General features: G+C 40.6%; 1 protein-coding gene across 16 annotated transcripts in view; it reads left to right on the top strand.

Annotated features, from left to right (window-relative positions):
- madd (MAP-kinase activating death domain) overlaps positions 1-23,909 on the top strand; it is a 46,334-nt gene that overhangs the window by 18,761 nt on the left and 3,664 nt on the right. For 2 of the 16 annotated variants that reach the window (XM_079339726.1, XM_079339731.1), the window contains 21 exons: positions 33-286; positions 535-674; positions 1,291-1,392; positions 8,798-8,906; positions 9,053-9,239; positions 9,591-9,741; positions 10,042-10,245; positions 11,627-11,677; positions 12,984-13,087; positions 13,273-13,353; positions 14,160-14,318; positions 16,285-16,405; positions 17,299-17,361; positions 18,441-18,561; positions 18,669-18,774; positions 18,891-19,001; positions 19,086-19,193; positions 19,331-19,495; positions 19,588-19,660; positions 19,836-19,942; positions 23,332-23,401. In XM_079339726.1, the coding sequence (XP_079195852.1) occupies positions 33-286; positions 535-674; positions 1,291-1,392; positions 8,798-8,906; positions 9,053-9,239; positions 9,591-9,741; positions 10,042-10,245; positions 11,627-11,677; positions 12,984-13,087; positions 13,273-13,353; positions 14,160-14,318; positions 16,285-16,405; positions 17,299-17,361; positions 18,441-18,561; positions 18,669-18,774; positions 18,891-19,001; positions 19,086-19,193; positions 19,331-19,495; positions 19,588-19,660; positions 19,836-19,942; positions 23,332-23,401 (2,587 nt within the window). Of the gene's footprint in view, positions 1-32; positions 287-534; positions 675-1,290; positions 1,393-8,797; positions 8,907-9,052; positions 9,240-9,590; positions 9,742-10,041; positions 10,246-11,626; positions 11,678-12,983; positions 13,088-13,272; positions 13,357-14,159; positions 14,319-16,284; positions 16,406-17,298; positions 17,362-18,440; positions 18,562-18,668; positions 18,775-18,890; positions 19,002-19,085; positions 19,194-19,330; positions 19,496-19,587; positions 19,661-19,835; positions 19,943-23,331; positions 23,402-23,909 lie in introns of all 16 variants that reach the window. The other 14 variants (XM_079339723.1, XM_079339733.1, XM_079339735.1 and 11 more) reach the window with 11 other exon arrangements.

The following is a 23,909-nucleotide window of genomic DNA, read 5'->3' as shown; positions in this document are numbered from 1 at the left end:
TTCCATGTTAATCCGTTTGCTTATTCTTCCAGGAGCAGGGTGAAGTACCCGAAATCGAAGCTTCAGCGAGTGCAGCTTTACAGAATCCTGTCCCTGCGTTGGGCAGTCAGCCGTTTCTCAGACCTGCAGTTGACTCGGGGCTGGCGGAACAAGCCAACAAAAAGCAGGAGTATGATAACCCGTACTTTGAGCCTCAGTATGGCTTCCCCTCAGAGGATGATCCTGATGCAGAGGAGCAAGTGGAGTCATACACCCCTCGATTCAACCAGAACCTCAATGGCAACAAGTGTGTTAAACTTGTTCATCACTTGAATGAATGCTCTCTCATCATTCAAATGGGCTCTCTGACCAAACCATGAAATGTCAATCTCTGTCAAAACACAGCATGTCAAATCTACTAATCTCTCATTCATGGTGGTCTTGAATCTTTGGTGGTGTCATGTTGTGGTGTGAATGTTTAAGTCTTCCCCATTCAATTAGCATACGTTTGTGTTTCGAGGATACGTGGTCATTTCTTTTTCCATGTTTTTTCAGGGTACAGCGGCCTTTACGTCCCAGCAGCCTGAGGCTTCCAGGAGAGTCTGATGGAGAGGGAGACTCGCGCAATAGTTCACCTAACTCCACCATTTCCAACAGCAGCAATGACGGACTTGGAGGACTCATGTCCTTTGCCAGTAAGACTATTTGAATTCCTCTCTTTTCAGCTATTCCCACATTACAAAACCTGCATGTGGGCTGATACTGTATGCGTGGGTGATGATAAATTGCAGACACAAAAGACAGATATTTCTTTTCAGACCAGAGGTTTAACGTCCATTTTAAGCCTACTGAAGGCTGCCTCATTACTCTTTTATGAATGTGCTCAGGCTTATATAATATAATTTATTGAACTTATATTCTTGTTTTTCTGAAGTGTTTTTTTTTTCTTTTCTTTTTTTTTTCTGAGCGGACTCCTGAAAATTTCTAGAAAACTTCAGACAGGCTGCCCCTGAAATCTTCCTGAGTTGCTTTTTCACACATGTACCTCACAGCAGGATCTCAATTGTACATCAGGGAGCAGAGTCTGAGGAAGCAAGGATATTTCTAGCTGCATTCTTACATTGGCTCATTTCAAATTCATGCCAAAGTTTTACCACGGGGCCCACAGGAAAGATTTCGGGTTAAAGAGTGAAAACATAGTGGCTGTTTGCATTCACACTTGCAGCTCACCCGAAAAATTTCCGGAAGTTTTCAGGAGTTTTGTGCAAGTGTGAAAGCAACTTGATTTTAATTTTATAAATCCCACAACAGGCAATCTTTACAAGAACCACGGCACCAGTTTTAGTCTGTCCAATCTGGCCCTTCCCAACAAGGCAGCAAGGGAGAAAACAACACCTTTCCCCAGTTTAAAAGGTATGACAACACTGCAAACTTGATAACACCAGTTCAAGTTTCCTAATTTTCATATATATATAGATATCTATATATATATACAGTTTATTGTTGGCCCCAGTTGTTCAGTTTTGTTTAATGACAATGAAGGAAGTGTAGAAAGTGAATTGAGAATACTTAATGAGAAAGACTTAATCCCATTATCATCAACTTAATGTTTGTTTTGACTTACTCATTTAATACTTTTGTTGTTGTTTGTAGTCTTATACCTCTTAAAAGATGTTGTTACAGTTGTAACAGTTATATAAATAAAACTCAAATACTAAGATTCAGTCTTCACCATACTCAGACTTCTAATAATCAAGTTTAAACAAGTCATGAAAACATCTGTGAAAAACAAGGCAAACCAATCAACCTCTTTATTTTTATTTGGTATATTTTACATTTTGGAAACTTTTTTCCTACTTTAATTCATTTACTGTTTGTCCTTCTCTACCTTTTTGTTTTGACTTCTTCTTTCACATTTATGTCTATTAAAGAATATTTCAATATTGATGTAGAGGAGGAAATGGAGCAAGCAGGTTTGTAGAGTTGGTTTTTTTTAAAGCCTGACTTTCTTCCCACTGTATTGCCAAAAACATATGGCACTATTTTAAAGGAGATTATTGAGGATATATCAAACAACATTTTTCTCTCAAGAGTAGCAGGAAAATCCACTAGAAAACAGTCATTACATGTTATCTACCATGGTGTTGCACAGTTTCTTCTCCTTCTGCTGAAGGGTTTTTAACAAAACATTAATAAATGTGCCTATTTGTGAACTTTTTGCATAAACCATTAGTTTTTTCTGCTGGACATTAAACATGTGCTCAAGAGAGGATCATTGAGAAAATGTGGGTCTTGGTGTGTTTTTTCTGAGAAAGCATATGGACAATCCACAGCAACAGCAGGAAGAGGATACAGATGTTTTATATCACATCAACTGTAGTCTTAAACTTAAGAGCTATGAACACAAGAGAAGGAAGATTATGCCCAACATAGACAGATCTAAAGTTACAGAGATGAAATTGAACTGGGAATACAGGTATTTGTAGTTTAAGAGGTATGAAAACATTTTTAGTTGGATTTTCACTTAAACTGAGAGAAAAAAGGTGAAGCCTGGTCATTTAACTCAATAGCTCCACTCCACGTGGAATAGCTGCCATGGAAAATGTTCTGTTCCTTTGATTATGACGTGTGTTTTGTCTTTGTTGTTCAGATTCCCCTGACAGCCCGGGTATGTTATGTCTGCTGTGAGAGTTTGTTTTAGCCCCCCCCCCCCCCCAGGCATTTCTTGATCCTTGAAATGACCTACACCTATCTTACACCCTGTTTCTCAGATTAGGACTAAGATAGAAGATGCTCCTTCAATGTTAGTCATGTATGCTCTAGTCTTCTCTCTGTTCCTTTGCCTTTCCCCTCTGTGTGACCGTTTGAGTCCTATTAATGTACTGCTGTGACTGTAGACTGTTATTGGTGTGGCATCTCTACATCCATACTGCTACATGAAGGATGCTATGTAACATATTCTTAAAGTACATTCACAAAAAGTTCAGGAGAGTTGAATGTATTTCCTCCCTTCCCGCCTATAATGTGTGTTTTATCTTGCTTTCTTCTTTGATGGCTTACTTTTTAACGTTACTCGTTATTAGAAAACAGACAGCATTTTAAAGGTCAAAGGTTTTCTTACGTGGAGTTTTTTTTTTTTAAATCAGGGTTATTGTTTTTCTCTTTTTTTTTGTCTTAAAGCAAGCACGAATCCTAAGACAACTCCATCCATTGTTCTAGATTTACATTCACATTGTTGAACTTGACCGTTCAGCATTATTCAAGCACTGATGCATATAAAGCAAAGTATGAGCTATTAACAGTTCCTACTTGATCCTATACACGTTGAATGTCTGTCCAGACACATGTCATTCAGGATTGATAACATCATCAGTGCATATTTATTGTCTGCCCTTTTATCTTTTACTTTTTTAATTGTTTGATTTGTTTTTTTTGGCGCCATGTTGAGTGTGCATGTCTGTTATTTCATGGGTTGATGTTCAGACTGGTTGTGTCTGGGCCGGTGCCCCTTTCTCTGTCCACCTTTTTCGTGGCACTAATTCTGGGTTTTGTGTGCAGTATTTGGTCTAAATTCTCTAATGGAGATAATTACAGAGGCCGGCCCGGGGAGCGGAGAAGGTGGGTTCTGCCCTTTTACTGAGTGAGCTGCATGCTTCTCCAAGCCAGTCAACTACATCTCCCAGCATCCCCTTTTTGTCTACTCCTCATTTCAGTCACCATGTTTTGTCATGAAAAAATTCAAGTGGAGCATTAAGTCTGTTGTCTTATCATACCACCATTCATAGTGACTGTTCCCCCTTCCTCAGACTAACCGCTGTTTCACGCCAGTGTTCATTGTATTATCTAAACTAGTCTTATCACAACCTTATCTAAAATGAAAAGTTTTTTTTAATCTAGTTCTACACTGGGGAATCAGAGGGAAAGTGGAAAGCACAGTGTAGAAAATGAAGCACAAGAACAAGATTTTTTCGATTAGAAATGACAAAAGACAAAAAAAAAGAAGCTAATCTGCCATCATCTTCTGTTTGTCACAGTTCTTTGTCCTTTTATGCTCCAGCTGAGTACAGAGGGAGGTTGGGCTCAATCATACTGTAATTGTTCTGTACACAATGAGCAGTGACAAGTTAAGACTGCATTGTGCCATGATTAGCACTCTTCAGACTGTCAGAGTTGGGTGCATTTTTGTGTTTTTCTTCTGAAGGAGTTTGTAGAGAAGGTTATGGGAAATTACCTACCACTGCTGGGTTTTGTTGTATGGAAAAGACACAGTAGAAATTGTTCATTATTAAATGAGCTTACATATTCAGTGCACAGTAAAGGAACCCTCACAGCAAAATACCGCAGTGATACCAACACAAACGTACAAACAAACAAACACCTTATTCCTAAAGGGCTGTAGGGTAGTCTTAGATACTTGATCAAATACATTTAAAAATAGCATTTCAAGCTAAAGAGAAAACAAGTAAAACCTTTTAAATGAAGAGATGAAAATACCACATACAAAAAAAAAGAGAGGAGCACAGAACCTGAACTACAATCACATGCTATTCAAGGCCCACAGCTGATACAAGACCATCTGTGTAAATTGGATCTTGGGGCTTAGAGCTGTCAGTGTTTAGATATGCATATCAAACACCCATCTTACTAAACAAACAACTCGTTCGAACCCTTCTGTGATAACGACACATTGGTTTGCTTTCAAATCCCACGATCTTCAGAATTCAAAATTCAAAATTATTTTTATAATACATTGGATGCCAGCCACCATTGAAAGCTCACCTGTATCACGTAGTGTAAACGATTTTTAAAGCAGATTGCCAGATCAGGCTGTTATATCTGACATGCAAGAGGAAACTACTGTATGTGTCTGTGGTTATCATAGGTACAACAAAAAAGTGTCCTAATGATTGCTGGTCTGTTTCGTTTTTTTACCAAATGTCAGAAATACCAATCATATGTTTTTTAGTACAACCACCACTGATGCATTAGGCTGACAGTCACCAGTCACTTGTTTCGCTTTCAATTTTAAATAGATACTTATGGAAAGATGTGTTTCTTTCATCAGGGCATCACATTGTTGCTAAGTTTAAAATAACTACCGTAAATTCCGGACTATAAGCCGCTACTTTTTTCTCACACTTCGAGCACTGCGGCTTCTACTCCGGTGCGGCTAATGCATGGATTTTTTATGGGGGACAATGAGCTTCTGCCGCAAAAACATTTGACTTCGTCACGTCGGATCTTAATATCAGTCATTTTGCGCTTCATGCACGCACCCTCATGATGGAAAACACACGGAGAAATACATATGATGCAGTTTTCAAGTTAAAGGCGATCGACCTGGCTGTCAAAGAAGCTAACAGAGCTGCTGCACGTTAAGATGACACTGACAGCGACAACAGAGACTGAGGAAGTGAGTAATGAAGTCATTCTGAGGCAGTGAATGGATGGACTTTTTCTTGTGAAATATATTACGGTCATCTTTTTCATCAGCCGTGTTACAGACACCGTCGGCTAGGCTTCGTATTGTAACGGTTCATGTTGTAAAGTCAGTAGTTGATAATGTGTTCATAATTCCGATTATGTGGAGAGTCAGTGAATGCACCAGCGAGAACGTGTTGAGTGGCTGTATGAGAGAACGCTGGGGGAGAGAGTTGGATTGTTACGGCAAGTGATGTGTTGCTCTCTGCTGTAAACGGCGTGGTCACGGCCGACAGTGATCGGGTTATTAAAAGTTATTATTTGAACGCTCTCGTCGTCCTTTAACGTCCGTACGGACGCTACAGTATTTGCGGATGTTACCGGTAGCCTAGGTCTGTGTAAATAGCTCTTGTTATAGCGTGGACACCTGCGGCTTATAATCAAGTGCGGCTTATATATGTACAAATACATTTATTTACTTATTTTTAGCCGGTGCGGCTTATATCCAGGTGCGCTCAATAGTACGGAATTTACGGTATGTCAGCAGGCTGACCTTTTTGTTTAACTGCATTTAAGCTTTTAATGGATCAGACTTGAGATTTAAATTGGCTTCCCTTCCATCTCTCCTTTGTAACTCTGGTCAACAAATCATTTGATCCCTAAGATCAACCACCATCTAAAATAGCTGTATCCTCCATTAACCCACTGAGCTTGTCTAGCCACTTTGAAAATCTACAGTTAAGAGCTGGGATCTGGCCAGAACCTGCAGGCTGTCCAACAAAACATAATGATGAAATCTTCTGCCTAGAGGCTCTACTGGAGCTCCTACTGTTTGTCTCCAACAAGCTTTCTCATTCGTCCAGGATCTGTCTGGTTATATTCACAACAATTGAAAAGCAGTTCCTCACTCTCTGGGACAGTGTTGATCGTTCTTGTAAGAAGCCTTTGTGTTTCAAGGGATGTTTCTGTTACTCACCTTTTCATCATAAAGAACATGTATGCAATATTGGTTTTTAAACAAATGCTGAACAGTTGTGCAATCACAGTAACCACATTTAATAAACAATGGCTCCCTACTGACGCATCAAACTGACAATTAACTAGCCTGCAGTGACACAAGTCGGACGAGTAAAGCTTTGTTTAGTCTCTTTGTGCTCTTCCTCTATCATTTGATGCTGTTAAACTGGAAATAATAAAATGGAGATGTCCTGAGCTCAGCCTACCCATAGACATGTCTTAGAGCATGTGTACTCACCATGCAGGTTTCAACAGCTCGAGTCACTGCACTTCAATAAACTGGACTTTGTCAAGTGATGTCTTGGAGTTATTCTATTGGCATTGGCATTGGTTGTTCTTTAACATGCCACATCTGCATGAGATATTTTGTTAATAAATCCAATCTAACAAATGAGGTCTGGCCATATTTCCTATTAGCCTAATCACACTAAGTTTGATCAGGTTGAGTTCTAATCTTTCAAAACTTGAACCAGCGTAATGTATCAACAAATGTAATGGACCATCAGACAGACATGTTATTGATTTTCTCTGGTTTCAGCTAAGAATGTATTTCCCCTTTTTCAAAAGGGAACACATTTTTGCCTCCTCCTTTAGTTGCTCTATGTTCAGATTTTGAGGGGTCAGCATCTACAGTCACAGCTTTAGCAAGTGGTCAGATCCCAGGTAGTTTAGAAATGCTGGGAGGCTCTCTTACTGTTTCCGAACTTGCACAGTCCATATTTCCACTCAATGGTACATCTTTACAAACACTGGACTTGGACTGAATATAGCTGGTGAGCAGATGAGCAGATTTATAATATACAGTATCTGTGCTTTTGAGCCGAACGTCATTGCATAAGACATTACATTTAATGCATCAGGCTATCTAAAGATACACATTTATCTTTTAGAAGACATGGGTTAGAATCACACGAGGAACTACTGCCTTTTCATTTACTGTATACAACATATTTGAGGATACAAACTAATTTTCTGCATTAATTTGGGGCAAACGCGTCCCCTTTCTATGCAAAGGAGCATTCATTTGGAAAGAACATCTGATTCATAATGATGAATAACAACAATGTTTGTCTGCTGAGAGCTGATAACATCACTTTCCAGACGTCAGGACAACAACTCCACCTTTGTTTGACCTCAGAAGGTCAAACAAAGGTGTTGAATTAAAAAGTCTGAGAATATTACTTTGAATTCTTTCGGTCAAATATGAAATCCTTTCATGGCCATGTGAGGCTGATCCCACTGCTCAACCTGGCACATACAGTAAGGACACACTCTCACCTGTATGGAGCATCAGGGCGATGGTTTGGTCCTGGAGGGAAGCTTTGTATTAAATGATGAAACTTGAATCGGGTCCGTTGACACTTGATTGCACAATAAACTGGAAAAGGTGTCTTCTACCTTTGCAATTCATCACAGTGGACCCCAAATAAGTTCTATCAGCAATCATGACAGTGCAGCACCATGTGGCAGAGAGTGAAGATGAGAACTGCTCATTTTCATCGGACGCAAATGGGGAACAAACCGCGTGGGCCAGTACAAACTTAATGAGCGTGTTTGCTTTCTTTGTGAACTGGACCTTGAGATGGAGCAGTTGATGCGCAATTCATTGTCATAAGCGGCTGCATTCCCAGTGAATCTCCCCCTCTGTTGGTTATAGATACACATGACTTGTTGATTCTCTTTAATAATCAAAATCATTCAAATGATTAACCAAACCCCGAACACACACACGGTACACTGGAACATCCCAAACATGTAACAGAACTGCAGAAACACATCAAAGTGAGTCAGCTCTCCAAGTAGTAAGACGGCTTTAAGTTTAGTTGTCTTCCACACATCCTTTTCTTTTCTTCCATGACATGCCGCATGACATGCGTGACACACTATCATCTGTACTACCTCACATCTTTGTGCTGCTTTTGTGTGATGCCACCACCAAGAGCACCATTTTGGAGTCCTGTGTGTGTACTGAGTGTTTTTTTGTGCGCCTCGTTCCTGTGTGATTTGTCCTCCACCTCTCTTAATATAATAATAGACTCTAGCAGCTCCAGTAATTTGTCCTAGATAACCTCTTTAGACTCCAGGTGTGTCTGTCCTCTCTGCGAAGTGGTGTCAGCTGCTCTCCTCCCTTTCCTTTACTGTCTGATGTGGTAGCTTTAGAAAACATCCTACGTGTGTGGAGATAGTTTCCTATCCTGGTTTTACAGTGGTGAGCGAGTGCCTTTGTGTGTATCCTTTCTGTTTTTCCTCAGTACTCTTCTGTTAAGTGACCTTGTACTGGTTTGCATTTTTCTTTTGTTATTTTGGTTATATTTCTGTTTTGTTTTTGTTTTATTTTTTATTTTTTTCCAAAGCATCAATTCGTTTACTTTGCTTCCAGGAGCACGTGCACCACGAGCACTTGTCGACCAGAAGTCCTCGGTAATCAAGCACAGTCCAACTGTGAAGAGAGAATCACCTTCTCCTCAAGGTCGGGTCAACAACACAAGGTAATGAGTTACTCTTATTAACACAGTATGAATTGAATTGTGTTTTGAACCATCTTCAGTGTTCATAATCTGTGTGTTTCTAGATTCTGTCTGAACGAAGTGTGGTGTAATAACCTTCATATGTTAAATATGACTGTGTCATTTAGTGAGAACCAACAGTTCTTAAAGGAGGTGGTCCAGAGTGTTCTCGATGGTCAGGGAGTTGGCTGGCTCAACATGAAGAAAGTGCGCCGCCTGCTGGAGAACGAGCAGCTTCGCGTCTTTGTGCTGTCTAAGCTGAACAGAGCCGTCCAGTCAGAGGAAGACGCCAGGCAGGAGGTCATACGTGATGTGGTGAGATGTTTGCTGCTGATGTGAAGGCCACAACGCTAACACAAAAGCCTAAGGAATAAAAGTATCAGTATCATGTTTGAATGTCAATCTAAATGTTTTCATGCATTGATCAATGATTAAATTATTTATTTTGAAAATGCCTGAAGTAACGGCAGCATCGTAAGGCAGCATAACTTCTAACTGTGTTGCTGTATCGACTCTGCCCCACCGTGATTCTGACTGGACTTCACATTTTCTTGAGTTAAAAAAGAATCGATGATCTGTATTTTTTTAATTCATTTTTTGTTGTGATTCTGTTTTTTCGGTCTTGTTAGGTTAATTCCTGAACCTGTCACTGTGTTTCGTTTTCAGGAGGTGAGCAGGAAGGTGTACAAAGGTATGCTGGACATCTTGAAGTGCACTGTTTCCAGTCTGGAGCATTCCTACACTAACGCGGGCCTTGGAGGAATGGCCAGCGTCTTCAGCTTATTGGAAATAGCTCGCACACATTATCAAACCAAAGGTATGTCCCTAAAGCTCAGCACATAAATGTGTACATTTAGGCTTATTATATTAAGACTTAACAGCAGCGGGCTTCTGCTACTAACACTTGTCGTGGTATTTGCATTGACATTAAGCTTCAAGCTGCATGCTACTGTAGACATTGATTTAACTAAAATATTAACTCTAATTTTAAGGTTTAGATCTCTTCACTGTTTTTCCTTCTTTGTCTAATACTGTTAATCCTCTTTCAATCTAATTCTCCACATATTTTCTCTTTCTATAACTCCGTCTTTGGCCCTTAATTTCGGTAACTTGTTAGACCCAGAAAAGCGCAAGCGAAGCCCGTCAGACAGTGCTGGCAGCCCGGGGAGCAAAGAGAGTCCTTCTGCTCATATGGAGACCGCCAGACCTCAGGGTTTCCTGAATGTTCCCCACCTGCAGCTGCCGCACCACACAATGGGCAGAGGAGCCCGCCATTTTGATACCCGGAGTCTGAACGAGGAGAACTTTATTGCCTCGATTGGTGTGTACACCATCCCGAGCCGCGGTTGCATGTGCACTGTGAGATGTCCCTACCCCGTTCCTACCAGCTCAGCAACCTTGATATCAGTTCCTCCCTCCCCCCGCTCCAACCGTCTCAAAGAAAGACCCCTTCACTTGTCCCAGACAGATTCTTACAGGTGCTATGATATTCCATACACTTTAACCTTAGACGCAAAAAAAATGCGGTGGAGTAGGATTGTGGGGAAAAAAAATCTATGACTTTGTGAAAATGTATTCCTTTGAATAATTCAAAATGAAAATCCTAATTCTGAGTTTGGCCCTGGTATGATCATTGTCCATATTAAGTGGCATCCAAAAGTGTCTGGAATATTTCCCTGTGTTCAAGGCTGGACTGCGTGTGTTTGTCTCCCCTTCCTTACACATTTGTGCCCCTGTTTGCCTCTCTGGAGTTCTGTCATTAGCCTCTTAGCACCTTGAATGCATGTCTTTTATATTTCTGGTCTTCCAAAACCTAAATCTGCAGTAGTGGACGAGGGAAACCAGAGGTATGTGCATAAGTAGTCAAATTGATGCTCGTCTTTGCTGCAGGTTTCTGCGAGGCGTGCTGTAAAAAATGGCAGCTCCCTTTGCTCTCAGCATGGAGGGTGGACGCATCACTCCCCAGTAAACAGTCCCAGTAAAGAGACAAATTTCACTGCTCAAAGTCTTTTCTATTGGTCACCAAAGTGACAAAGTCAAGTTACTAAGAAAATCCTTTGTAATCTTTTTTACAACTTAATTTTGTGAGCCTGATGCTGGGTCTGTATACGGGGGACACATTCAGTCAACCACCCTGACACCTCTCCTACCCGCACCCCTTCTTTTTCCTGTTACAAGTTGCACCTTCAATTCTACAGATTGCTGTGAGACTTGCATCCCGGCTTCTGCAACTGCTCCATTTCACCTGCTGACTAGTCGGCCTCTCAACCCCATCCCACGCTCTTTTCCGAATCACCCTCTCTCTCTCTCTCTGTCTCACCTGTGCTCTGGAGAGCCAGACTAATGCAGTCAATGAAATCAGTGGCCAGTGGTTGGAGCTTACAGATGATTCTGACATCACTGTGTGGCTCTCCAGGACTTTGGGCCAGGACCTCTGGGTGTGTTGTAATGTTACCTTCGTAGCTGTGACATTCAGTGGATCCAATTTGAAAAATACAATATATATATTTTTGAATTTTATCCAGATTAAAGCACAGCTACATGCAAACATTACAAAACACCTTCTTTAGTAATGATAGATTCTCAATGCTTATTTTGTTTTTGGTTTGATTTTAATGCTCATCCACCATACATGCCTTTTCAACCAGCTCTCTGACTCTCTCTCTGTCTTTCTCTCCTTGCTTGCAATGCATCTTGGGTAGAATTGTGGAGCAAGCACCAGGATAAGCAAAAAGCTATGGAAAAACCACAGAGTAAGAGACTTTTCACACACCAGACAAAAAAGAGGATTGGGGTGTTCAGCTGTTGACCTTTTTTCCACCCCCTTCTCTCCCACCTTTCTAAATGACCAGTGTCTTACATGAAGAGTTGCAAAGAATCGCTTCTCATGGAAGTATCAGAATAAATAGAAGCAAAAAAAAGTCTTAGTTATAAGAGTAAAATAAAAGAATGAACATGGGCTTGAGTACCGGGAAACTTAGAAGTCTCGGTTAGTGACTTTTCTGTAAAAAAACAAAACCGGTTCGAAAAATTCCTCTCACTGAACTTAAACCAAAGAATGCTGTGTTTAATCGAGACCCACGATGGCAGCTGGTATACGTAGGTATGTTCTGGTAAGTTTCCCTGTAGTACGTCAGTACGTGACAACTTTACATTTGATTACATTCATGCTGTGGCTCAAAGGTTGAACGCAGATCAAACTGTATTCTAACACCTGTGATAATGTATGAAGATCTTTAAACTGGTTATTTTTTTATTCTTTACATTAGAAAAATCAAAAAATACAACAAAGTCCTTAGATTAAATAGATTAAACAAACTTCTGTACGGTCCTGCTGTTGAGCTGTATTTTTTCCATTTTCAAATGGATTCCTGTATTTAGACGGTATTTCACGATAGCTGGCACATTTCAGGGCAATATTGAAAGGTTGATGGGTTGGGCGTCAGGACAACCTGAAAAACGAGAAAGTGTAAGGATATTCTTGTCGTCTCGTCTGCACCTACTCAAGTGATAAATGACAAAATCTTGACACCAACATGTCCCCTTGACTGTCCTCCAGTTTGTCTGCATGCCTAACTGCCTGTGTCTGTTTGTTGGGTTTGGTGTAACTTGAGCCACATTTGCAGCATTGACTGAGAAGTAATGTCGCGCTCTTGCAGTTTTTGTTTTCTCCCAGTTTTACGGCACTCTCTGCTTGCCCCTTTGTAACTTTTCTGTCTGGTCCCACTCACAGTTAAGCAGCAATTTTTTACTGTATATGTGTGCAAAATGTATGAAACAAGTTTTCTTTAGATTGATCATATTCATCCAGTATGTTCAGCTAAAACAAGTAAAGGCTTTGAATCTTTCATAGAAACAATGTCAACAACATGAATAAGGTAATGTCGGCTTTGCTGTGTCACAATTGTATTGCAATGTTTAAATGAAGGCTTTGGCACTTAAGCTGGACGTAGCATCAGTGTTGCTGTGCTGTGGTGGCTTTAAGTGAAGCAACTCTCAGTAAGGCAAAACATGAGACTCGATCACAAAAGCATGCTGACGATCATGTTTGTCCTGCAGGGTCTGATGGAGCAAAGCAACAGCGCCCCCAGGTGACTGATGCTGAGGAGAAGAAATCACAGATCAGTGCTGACAGTGGCCTCAGCGTCACATCTGGATCTCAGGTTATTTTTTTCAGAGTATTTATGTAGGATAATATGTTGCTGCAGCCCACTAACAATTTAATAAAGCTACTTAGCCTTTATGCACTTATTATATTCAATCTTTCATCACATTTCCTTTTACTTACCAATAACTGGACCACTGGTCTCTCTTTTGGTTTTCTCTGCCCGGTCTTTTCTCTGTATAGAAAAGCGACACAGAGTCTGTAACGAGCTCAGAGCCACCGATCCTGACGAGGAGCACCAGCCAGGACTCAGAGGCCAGCACAGTGGTAGGGCACAGCCAACTCAGATGCTATTCACTTTGTCCTGCCTGCAACGAATTAGCTGTAGACTTCAGGGTGATCATTTTCACATCACAAGGAATCTGCATTGGTCTGATGGTTCATACATAAACTGTGTAAACTGCAGAGGTAATGAAACATGAATATTGACATTTGACATATTTTAATATTAGTTTATTTAAATTTTATTTATCTAGGGAAAGTCCCATTGATGTTAAATACCTCTTTTTTTCAAGGGAGTCCTGCAGAAGTAGAGTAGAGGATTTGACATTAGATGTTAATTTTTTCTTTTCTTTTTCCTTGCAAAAACTACAAATTCCAAACAAAGAAAAGAAAAATGAGAGGTGTATTATTCTGGTTGACTGTGTATTTTCAGAAAGGTGCAGTCTAAAAGTTTTATGTCTGTTATCATTTAGCCCTTGTCCTTAACTGGCCAGATGGATCCGATTATTAATAAATCAAGCTTTGCTGTTAAAGATCATTGAAGCAAAACAAGTGGACCCGGCCAATCACACGATGACTTTCAGATGAGGAGGAACATGATTGAACAGTTCCACCATCAAAAACATGGACACTTGAGTTATCATATGTCATGTGGTCTTAAATTCCCAATTCTGTTAGGAGCTGGATCAGCTGATGAAGAAAACACATACTGTGCTATGAGAAGATTTAAAACTGTGTTTTTTTATACAGCATGTTTTTAAGAATGCATAAAGTTGATTTTATACTAAACCGTCAGCATGTGAGGCATCCCTATTCTCTGTTTTGCCCTTACATTTTCTATCTTTCAGATAAGCAACAGCTCCGGTGAGACTCTTGGAGCCGACAGCGACCTTAGCAGCACAGCAGGAGACGGCCTCGGTGGGAGGGTTGCTGCTCATTTAAATCAGTCGAGAGGGACTCTTTCCGACAGCGAGATTGAAACCAATCCTGCCACAAGCACAGTGTTTGTAAGTAACTCGGTGCAGGTGAAAATGGGAGATTATACTGTTGTTGCTTAAGACAATGACTTTATTTAGACACTTTCATCCAAAACGTTTCAACTTGGAAAAAGTCATCTGCTTATGAACAGCTGCGAGGTGTCTTTAGTTTATATGATTTAAAAGTTTGTAGGAAAAACTTAAAGAATGCCAAGTAGATTTCTTGAGCTTTAAAACATGTGCTGAATAATGTGAGAACATTTTAAGTCCTGGAATTTTGTTCTTCTTTTTTTTCTACCAAGAAAAAAAGTCGGTGAGTAATCCTGCCCCTTCCAGAAACTCAGAGTTTGTGCCATGCTGAGGCTCAAATTGTGGGACAGGTGTGAGAGAACTTAAAGAGATCAACATGTGTTCACTTTTTTTTTTCTTTTGCTGAATGCACCTGTCTGGCTTAAGACAATACTGTTGGACAGGAACACATGTCTGGACACAAAATATTTTGGAGTGATTGAAGATTGATTCCAATGAAAAGCCAGATATGTGGTGGTCATCACAATGGCATTCTGCAGAACAGGAAAAAGGTGGTTTGCCTTGGCTCAGTGGTTAAGCATCTACTCAAAGATGCCAGATCAACGAGCACTGAGCTGTGGTTGGGCAAAGATCTCACCAGACTAGTTTGTTAATAGGGTACCGCTTCAATGACACCTTAGGAAACAAAAACGCTGATTTTTCACAATGAGAACAATAAATAAATAAATAGGATTTTAGATGTAGTAAGTAGAAAGACTATACTTTTAGGGATCATTTCTTTAGTTGTTGATTTGAGTAAGTAGGATTTTATTACGTTCAAAACTCTTCATCATGCTGTTCACCACCCGCACCAAAAACGTATACACAAAAAACGGTGGTCCACAGAGCAAGAATGGGATGGCCCGGGGACTCTCTACCTCTGTATGCTGTGTGTGGACAAAGATATTTGTATCTTGTGGACCTGTGAACATTCTTGGGTACATTTATCCCTGAGGCTGAAGATATGTCTTTTTTTATCGTTGGCAGAAGATACTGCTTGAGGAAAAAAAGGTAGTTGGCGCATTCAGAAAAAGAATGATAGCCCCCCTTGCCCCTGTGTTGTTGCTGCTGATAAATGGCCCTGAAGTCTATCCACACCTTATAAAGATGCCTCAGCAGCTGAGAAAACCCCGAATTACTTGGCAATACCAACATTTTTTTGGGCTTTTTCTCCAGTTGAGAATTTTCTTAGACGATGCTTTGCTTCAGATTATCTTAAATCAAGCATAATGTGGTCCAGAGTTTGACCACTACACAGGCCTAATGTGCTTGGGTTGGTGACACACATTAACAACAATACCCCTTCTAGTCTGACATCCAAAGTGCTGCGTCCCCTAACTTCTGATTAAACATGGATGAGAACAACGACAGCAACATTCTGAGGATGTTTTTGTAAGGAAACCCAACTCTTCCATCCATCTGCTCAAAAACAGAAGGCACACACTCTGATTCATCTGATGACTGTCCTGTCGCCATCTTGCCTGCACTTGTTCAATCCTTCTGTGTGGTCCGCAGGGATGGTATGCCTCAGCCGCTTCCTCATCACCCGTCAACATCAAAAAGAAGACGACGACTCATGAAATGTCTTCCCACACACTCCATCCATATAGAATTTTTTTTTCTCCAGTCTGAAAAGCTTTCATGTGATTTCTGCCACAATTCAGCACAGAGGTTTCTTCAAACACATTTCAGACCATTGCACGGACTTTATCAGAGGAGAGAGAGTTGCATTCGAGCTCTGCCCTTCAGACAAACCATTAAGTTGATTGGTATTCCTGAGGTCATATAAATCCTGAGGATAATAGTATTAGACCTGGAGTATCTACAGTGCTCATGATGACATGATCAAACTAAAAGCAGATGAACCAATGCTAATAATTCATTTGCTGCACAAACATGACTTTTTTTCTATTTTTTGTTTCTTCAGGGAAAGACTCACACTCTAAAACCAGGGGCAAAAGATCATGCACATGGTATGACAAAGGTGACGCCTGCACAGCCGATGGAGGACATCAGTATGAGGATTTATCTTTGTGAAGGCCTGCTGGGTATGTCGCGCTTTCTCCTTCCGATTCATCCTCAGTTGTCCAAAAAGATGGCATTCGAATATGTCCGTCCTGTAAAAAACAAATCCTCTAAATCCTGATAACACATTACAAAGTTTTCCTAAACATCTTCTCACCCTCAAGAGATTTCTGCAACTTTGAAATGTTTAAAACTGAACAGCCTTCTTTGTTTGTTGTGACCTTTCACTCACTAAAACTTGTGTAACCTCTTGCCTTGGACTGTAACCACAGTGAACTTTCACTGGACTTGGTCGGGTTATTTTGAAAAGAAAAGGCAGAAGTCCGACATGTTGAAATATTAAGTGATGAAATGTTAAACATTTCTGAAGAAAAATGAAACTTTACACCTGTCACACAGTGAAAGGTTATATCCTGATATCAGTATTTTTAACATCTGATATTAGAAAAGGATGAAAAAAATGTAATGTATGTCTAAGCAGTTTGTTAAAATAAAAGATATGAAAGATAATGAAATAAAAAAAGATACATATTTTTTTAATTGTAACAAGATATTGAACAAAAAAAGGTTGAATTAAACTGAAATATTGAATTATGTAAAAAAGTAAAGAATTAAATTTGAAATGTGATTTGTCATCTCATTTACATCTCCAGAAGACAGATTATTTTCTCACTACTTGTTTTTGTTAAACACATTTAAAGAGAGACACATCTTTAGTCCTTCGGTCTTTTCAACAGTAAGGAGGGAGATCTAACTGGGTACGTCTTTGTATGTCTTGGGTTTTGTTCCTTTGGTGAGGTTTCTCGGCTCGCTCTCTTCTTGTTGTTGCTATTAAACCTACTCACCTCTTCACCTAACCCCCTCCTGCTCTCGCTGCTTCGTCCCTCCTGCTGCTTCTCCTGGGAAATTCTTCCAGGCCGAGATAAGAGCTCCGTTTGGGATCAACTAGAGGATGCAGCCATGGAAACCTTTTCTCTAAGTAGGGCTAATCCTTTGCCTTTGCCCTTTTTCTTGTCAGTGTGTGGTGGGTTTGTGTTTGACATGTATCCGTTGTTCCCTTCTGAGTAGCTCTGTGTGTTATCTGTTCTGTGATGTGAGCTGCACATCTGTGCATTTCTTAACATGAAACAGAGGTGGAAACTATGAACAGTCCTGCATATTTTCCTCCTCAAGGAAATCCAAAAAAGCAGTATTTCAATTCACTTACTCTAACTTCTAAAATTGATTTTAATGTCTGAGCACCTGCCAGTCTTTCGATTAACTTTCATACTGACTGAAGCTTCAAATTTAATAGGTTTGCATATTGGATGATTGCACGCTGCCTTCAAAGGCTGTCAGAAATGTATTCACGAGAGTAGCACACTCAAATGTGCCACCGGCTGGTAAATAAGACTGGGACATGTCGAGCTTTCCAATAAGTTACAGCAGTATGACAGAGGTGGGGAATTGGAACTGGCTCGACATTCACATTTGTTATGTCGAACGTTAATGTTTCATTTTTTAAGCCTTGAAGTTGCCACAGATTTAAGTTCCATGTTTTCAATAACGTTGTGTGTATTTGCAACCTGGTTTCTTTTAAAAGACTGCCAGAAAAAGGAAAACCAAAAGAAGAAATCTGAACTCTTCAGCCCCTGATTGACCTCCAGGAAGGGACAGCAGCACTTACAGGCAGCGTCAGACACCTATCAATGTTAGGCCTTAGGAAGTATTTAAGTAAAGGTTTTATTGGACCTGTTTTCAGCCTCTTGACAAACCTCCCTTCTTTACAGTGCTGCCCTACACCAAGCATTATTACGGTTTGATTTTCATGATAAACGAAACTTTTTGCCAAGCTGTAGAGAGATACTTGGGGATTAGATCATTATTGTAAATGAATCGTGATCTCTCCACGACTAACATGTCTCTTCTGTAAGTAACTTCAGGTAGAGGTCCTTAAATCGTTCAGAGTGAGAACGTGCATGCTGCATTCTGTGTCCTGTTTTTGAATGGATCAGATGTGTTGTTAGTGAACTCTTTTAGCTCTGAAGTGCTTCATGTGAGCTGTGTTGATGTGTTCAGGTAAGGAGCGCTCCACCTTGTGGGACCAGCTGCAGTTCTGGGAGGACGCATACTTAGACGCTGTGATGTTGGAGCGTGAGGGCATGGGAATGGACCAGGGCCCTCAGGAGATGATTGAAAGGTGGATTTTTATTCCAACAGTTTCCTGCCTGATTTGGTTTAATACGTGTCTTTCTAAATCTGGTTTGGACTGGACCTGCTCCTCTATGTTTTGATTGTTCTCTGCAGATACTTGTCACTAGGGGAACATGACCGCAAGCGTCTGGAGGACGATGAGGACAGACTCCTGGCCACCCTGCTGCACAACATGATTGCATACATGCTGATGATGAAAGTACGGAGGCCTGTTTGACATTTCTAATCACCAGACAGAGTCGTTGTTTTATGACCTACACCAAGTCTGATCATCTGTCTTCTCAATATTTGCTCCGGGTGTGTGTTTTTGTTTAGTTGTCCAAAAATGACATCAGGAAGAAGGTGAGGCGTCTGATGGGGAAGTCTCACATCGGCCTCTCATACAGCCAAGAGATCAACGAGATCCTGGACAAACTGGCCAACATGGTGATTATTGGTCCATTTTGTATTACATCTCGTCAAACTTCTGTTCATCCTTTTATGAATATTTCTACTGAACATATTTTGTAGAACGGCCGTGAGCTGCCCATCAGGCCCAGTGGAAGCCGTCACATCAAAAAGCAAACGTTTGTTGTACATGCTGGCACTGATACCACTGGAGACATCTTTTTCATGGAGGTAAGCAGCTCTGGACAATACGAGTAGTTTCTAATGCAGCCAATAGACGTACTATCCATATTTGTAGATGTGAGTTCTGTCTAACTGAAAACTAAACATGGAGTGTATGGTGGTAACTTTCCTCTGGATGCTTTTAGGTTTGTGATGACTGTATAGTCCTGCGCAGCAACATCGGCACAGTCTACGAGCGCTGGTGGTACGAGAAGCTCATCAATATGACTTACTGCCCGAAGACCAAGGTGCTGTGTCTCTGGAGACGCAACGGCCAGGAGACGCAGCTCAACAAGTTCTATACCAAAAAGGTGATTATCTGTCTCCTCCCTCTCCTGTGCTTGAATCCACTTGAGGATGAGATTGATGATAACATTCAAAATTCTTTCCGGTCTCCTTCCAGTGTCGTGAACTCTACTACTGTGTGAAGGATAGTATGGAAAGAGCTGCAGCTCGACAGCAAAGCATCAAACCAGGTAAAGCTGAAGAGAGTGTGAATTTACAGGGCCAAACTTTGCTTTCTTTTTCTCTCTTCAATGTCATTTTTCAAGATCCTATTGTATTGTTTTTCTAAGTTTAGGTCATAAAAATCTACAACTTCAATGTTGTTAGTGGGGTTTTTTGTTAAATCTAAAGTATTGTGTCCTGCAGGCCCTGAGCTCGGTGGAGAGTTCCCCGTCCAGGACATGAAAAGCGGTGAGGGTGGACTGCTGCAGGTCACGCTGGAAGGAATCAACCTTAAATTCATGCACAGCCAGGTAAGAGGCCAGTACCACAGCAGAGGAAGTGACCGTCATCTCACACAAGGGCATGAAACTGAAACTCACTCCTGATGGTTCATCCCCCTCCTTCTGTCCAGCTCTATACTCATCTCTCCTGTTTGCCTCATTTCCTTTCGTTCTGTGACTTCTTCCTCTGTTTTCTTAAAAACAATCTAAGTAGACCAAATGTTAGTGTGACATGTTTGATTGGCATTCACTTGTACCTGATGTTCCCCCTTAGAGGAAGAGTTCCTGTTTGTGCTTTTGCTTTTTTTTTTTTTTTTGCTTTTTTCAGTTTGTGTTTGTTCGTGTGTGTTTATGTGTGTGTGTTGTGTGTATGTGAGTGTGTTCATAAGCATGCCTAAACAATAATAACACACTCTCCCACACAAGTTTCTTTTTACATCCATGGTGCACAAACGTCATTCTTCATTTACCGTATGTGAAGAGAGAAGGCATGAATGTGTGTGTGTGTGTGTGTGTGTGTGTGTGTGTGTGTGTGTGTGTGTGTGTGCATTTGTTGTGCATCGACGGTAAGACGGATGGCCTTGATCAAAGACTTTTCATTAATAATTGGCTATTTAATAGCAACTGTCACATTTTAAGTTTGGACCCTTGAACATTGTCTTGTGTTGTCGTCACACCTGCGAACGTCGTCATCGTCGGGTTTCGTGTACTTCCTCTGGAGGATCAGAAAGTGAAGCTGTGATTGGTTAGTCTTGTGAAATATGCTGGAAGCTAAGGGACCCAAACCGACACTTTACACATGTCGACCCGCCTTGTTCTTCACCAAACATCAAACGCCATTAGACTGATGAATCACTTTCAGGGGCAAATTACAAGACAAGACATCTTTTCTCTTCATGCTGACATCGAACATGAATCCACATCTTCACATAATGATCTCAGGAAGCTTGTTTGTGGTGCTTGGAGAAGTTCATTACAATGATTCAGCTCTGTCCAAAAACCTCAACATGGAGAGGAATCACTTTTTAACAAACGAACGGTTCAGACAGAAATGAGCTTGTTTCCCTGCTTAACGTCTGCTCTGTTAATCAATACTAATACGTCTGCTGTCCTCTGAGAAGCAGCACTCACAGGGAAGAACTCAAACTTTTGTTTCTTGTGAAATATGTGTGCATAAACCAGCTGTAGTGCAGTTAGCTTGTTTCTCATAATGTCAATATACACTCTGAATGTCAACTCGTTAGTTCATTGTGTTTACAATATAAACTCTTCACTATATTCACACCAAAAGATTCATTTAAAAACCGCAAATAACTTGAATTTGTACTCAGGCTAGAAGTACTTCTAGTGAAGTCTCAAGTGATTGTCTATCATTAATGAACTTGTCCTATCCGCCTCGATCTACGCTAACATGTAGCAGAAATGACACCAGAGGTTGACTGAATGAAAAACATCTAAAGACATTTAAACCAGTTCATACGCTGATATCACTGAATTCTTTGGTTCAGTTTCCAAATCTTCTCTGCATCTCGTTGTACCGGGTCGAATGCCGAGCAGGAACACGAGCTTGAGCTGAAATAAGTTTCTCCAAGCACCTCAACTCAGAGAACCACATCACTAAAATGAACTTGTTACGTGAGCGCCTGTTCGTCCCTTGTTAAACTGTAAGAATGAAACCAGCTCATGACCAGAGTTCGGATCCCACAGAGTAGACTGTGTGTAGGAAGCAGGCGCCTCTGAGTGTGGCTGCTGTGCGATGCGTTGAAATTGATGTTTTGGGAGAGGAGTTGGAAAAGTTAGCGGTTAGAAGAAAACACCATGTCCTTATCCAAAGGTTGTGCTAGCTCGGTATATGCTAGGTCTGTTTGTAATTCATTTTAGCTGTGACATCAATCAGGATGCTAATGGAAATAAACAGGACCAGCTGACTTCTCAGATGTTCTTATAGAACAGCTTCATGCTGGAATTTTTTTTTTTTAGCTTTTTTAGCTTTTTTGGTAGAAAATGATGTAACTCAGTAAGCCACGCCCCCTTGATTCAAATGGGACCATTATAGTCGTGACATCACGCCGTATTTAAGAAGACTATAAATGAGCAATGACGACATCAGCATCAGAAAAATGTTTAGCCTGGGTTTTTACCTGGTAGGCATCTATACAACATATTTTATTTTCACAGCACCTGTCATGAATATTAAAAAAAAGATACGCATGCAGGTACTATAGACCCAATTTAAAAAGACAATACATAAACCAAATCTACAATCTGATATTTGTATCTAACTTTGATATAAATGCTGAGCGTGAGGCTCTTTAAACTTTGACGTCACGTGAACAGTCTACGGGCTCATCAAACCTCTGAGCGTTAAAGACAGTGAGCTGAATCTTCGGATGGACACGACATTGACACATCACACACTGTAGCAGGATTGACTGCCCTCATTGACCCGTTCTGCTGTGTGCGCGGTGCTGTTGGTGCCAGCCGTTGTTGCTGGAGGAGGAGGCATGGAGGGCTCTGGGGGACTGAGATGTTAACAGTCCATGGAAATCAAAGGTGAATCCAGATCTCAAAACCCTAGCCAAACCTCTAGCCCTCTTTTTTTGTATTTTTTTGTATTTTTTTGTATTTTTTTAATTCTCCTATTTTCTAGTTTTTTTGGGGCTGATTTTTCTTGTGACTTTTCAAAATAAAACATTGGCTCTGATAACATCTTAGCTAGATTCTTGATTTTGGAATCGTTTCCGAGGCTCCTGCGGATAGCGCCTTCTCGGAGTGTCGTCGAGTGTTTGTGCTCTTCTGTCCGATAATAATCCAAACCATTTCTCTCCCATGCTCTCTCCCCCTGCAAGGAGCGGAAGGTACACAACCTCTGCTGTGTTTGCTTTTTTTAGCAGTTACATCTTTTTGGGTTTTCCTTTTGTTGTTGTTTTTTTCTCTATCTTTTCTTTTAACTCTCGTTAGCTGTTTGTCAAACCTAATTTTCTGTCTTTGTCTACATTTTTTATGGAACTTCCATGTATGCATCATATGGGCCATCCTGCATCTCTGAACATAAACAGATAGAAATGTGTTGTTTGATTTATTCTTGATGTTTTGTAACTATAAACGTGTGATACACTTCATGTTTGATAGTCCTGTTGAATTAGCTTTGAGCAGACTTTAAAAACATTTCTCCTCATTGAACCGTCGCCCATGTATGCGTTTGATCATGGAAACTTCTCATAGTGTGCTTTTCTTTTCCTTTGGTTAGCCGTTACAAGCTTGCACTCCATGTGTAGTTGTTTTATTTTGAGCTTTCACACTGAATAAAACAAGTTTAACATGGTTAATTTAGTCAATATGAAGTGTTTACTTTTCATCCAGTGTTGTTGAGTTAATAATGTTCTGTCTTGTTTTGTTTGTTTTTTGTTTGTTTTTAGGTTTTCATAGAGCTGAGTCACATTAAAAAGTGCAATACAGTGAAGGGAGTCTTTGTCCTGGAGGAATTTGGTAATTACACCATCTATTGATTCTAGGCCTGTACTCGGCACGGCAGTAACTCAGCGTCATGGCTAACGTGGTGATGAGAGCTAATAAGGCTTCACTCAATTGGATACTCGCTCTCTTTGAGGGACGAGCACACGGCGACGTCACGACGAAGAGGAACACGTGGGCACAGCGTAAAGCGAGAGCTGTGAGGACAGACAGAAAAGTGAGCGATCCTCAGAAGGGAATAAAAACATCTTCCATCATAACAACCGAGGCACAATTTAAAATAGGATTAGTAAAAGTATTTCACAGTCAGAGGGTGAATCCTAGCAAAAAAACATCATGAGGTTTCTCAAACAGAGGAGATTTGTTTGATTCGTAATTATGTTGTCAAATCTGGTGAAGGACTCGAAGGAATAGAAATGAACATTTTCCAATGTCCCAAAAAAAATCCTCTTCTCTAATCTATCGCTTTGAATTCATTCAGTCCTCACTATGAACTTACACAATGTTAGCTCTGGAAACTTTG

This window comes from Symphodus melops (assembly GCF_947650265.1).
Source record: "Symphodus melops genome assembly, chromosome: 3".
Taxonomy (NCBI): domain Eukaryota; kingdom Metazoa; phylum Chordata; class Actinopteri; order Labriformes; family Labridae; genus Symphodus; species Symphodus melops.
This window is presented reverse-complemented; position numbering and strand designations above follow the sequence as displayed.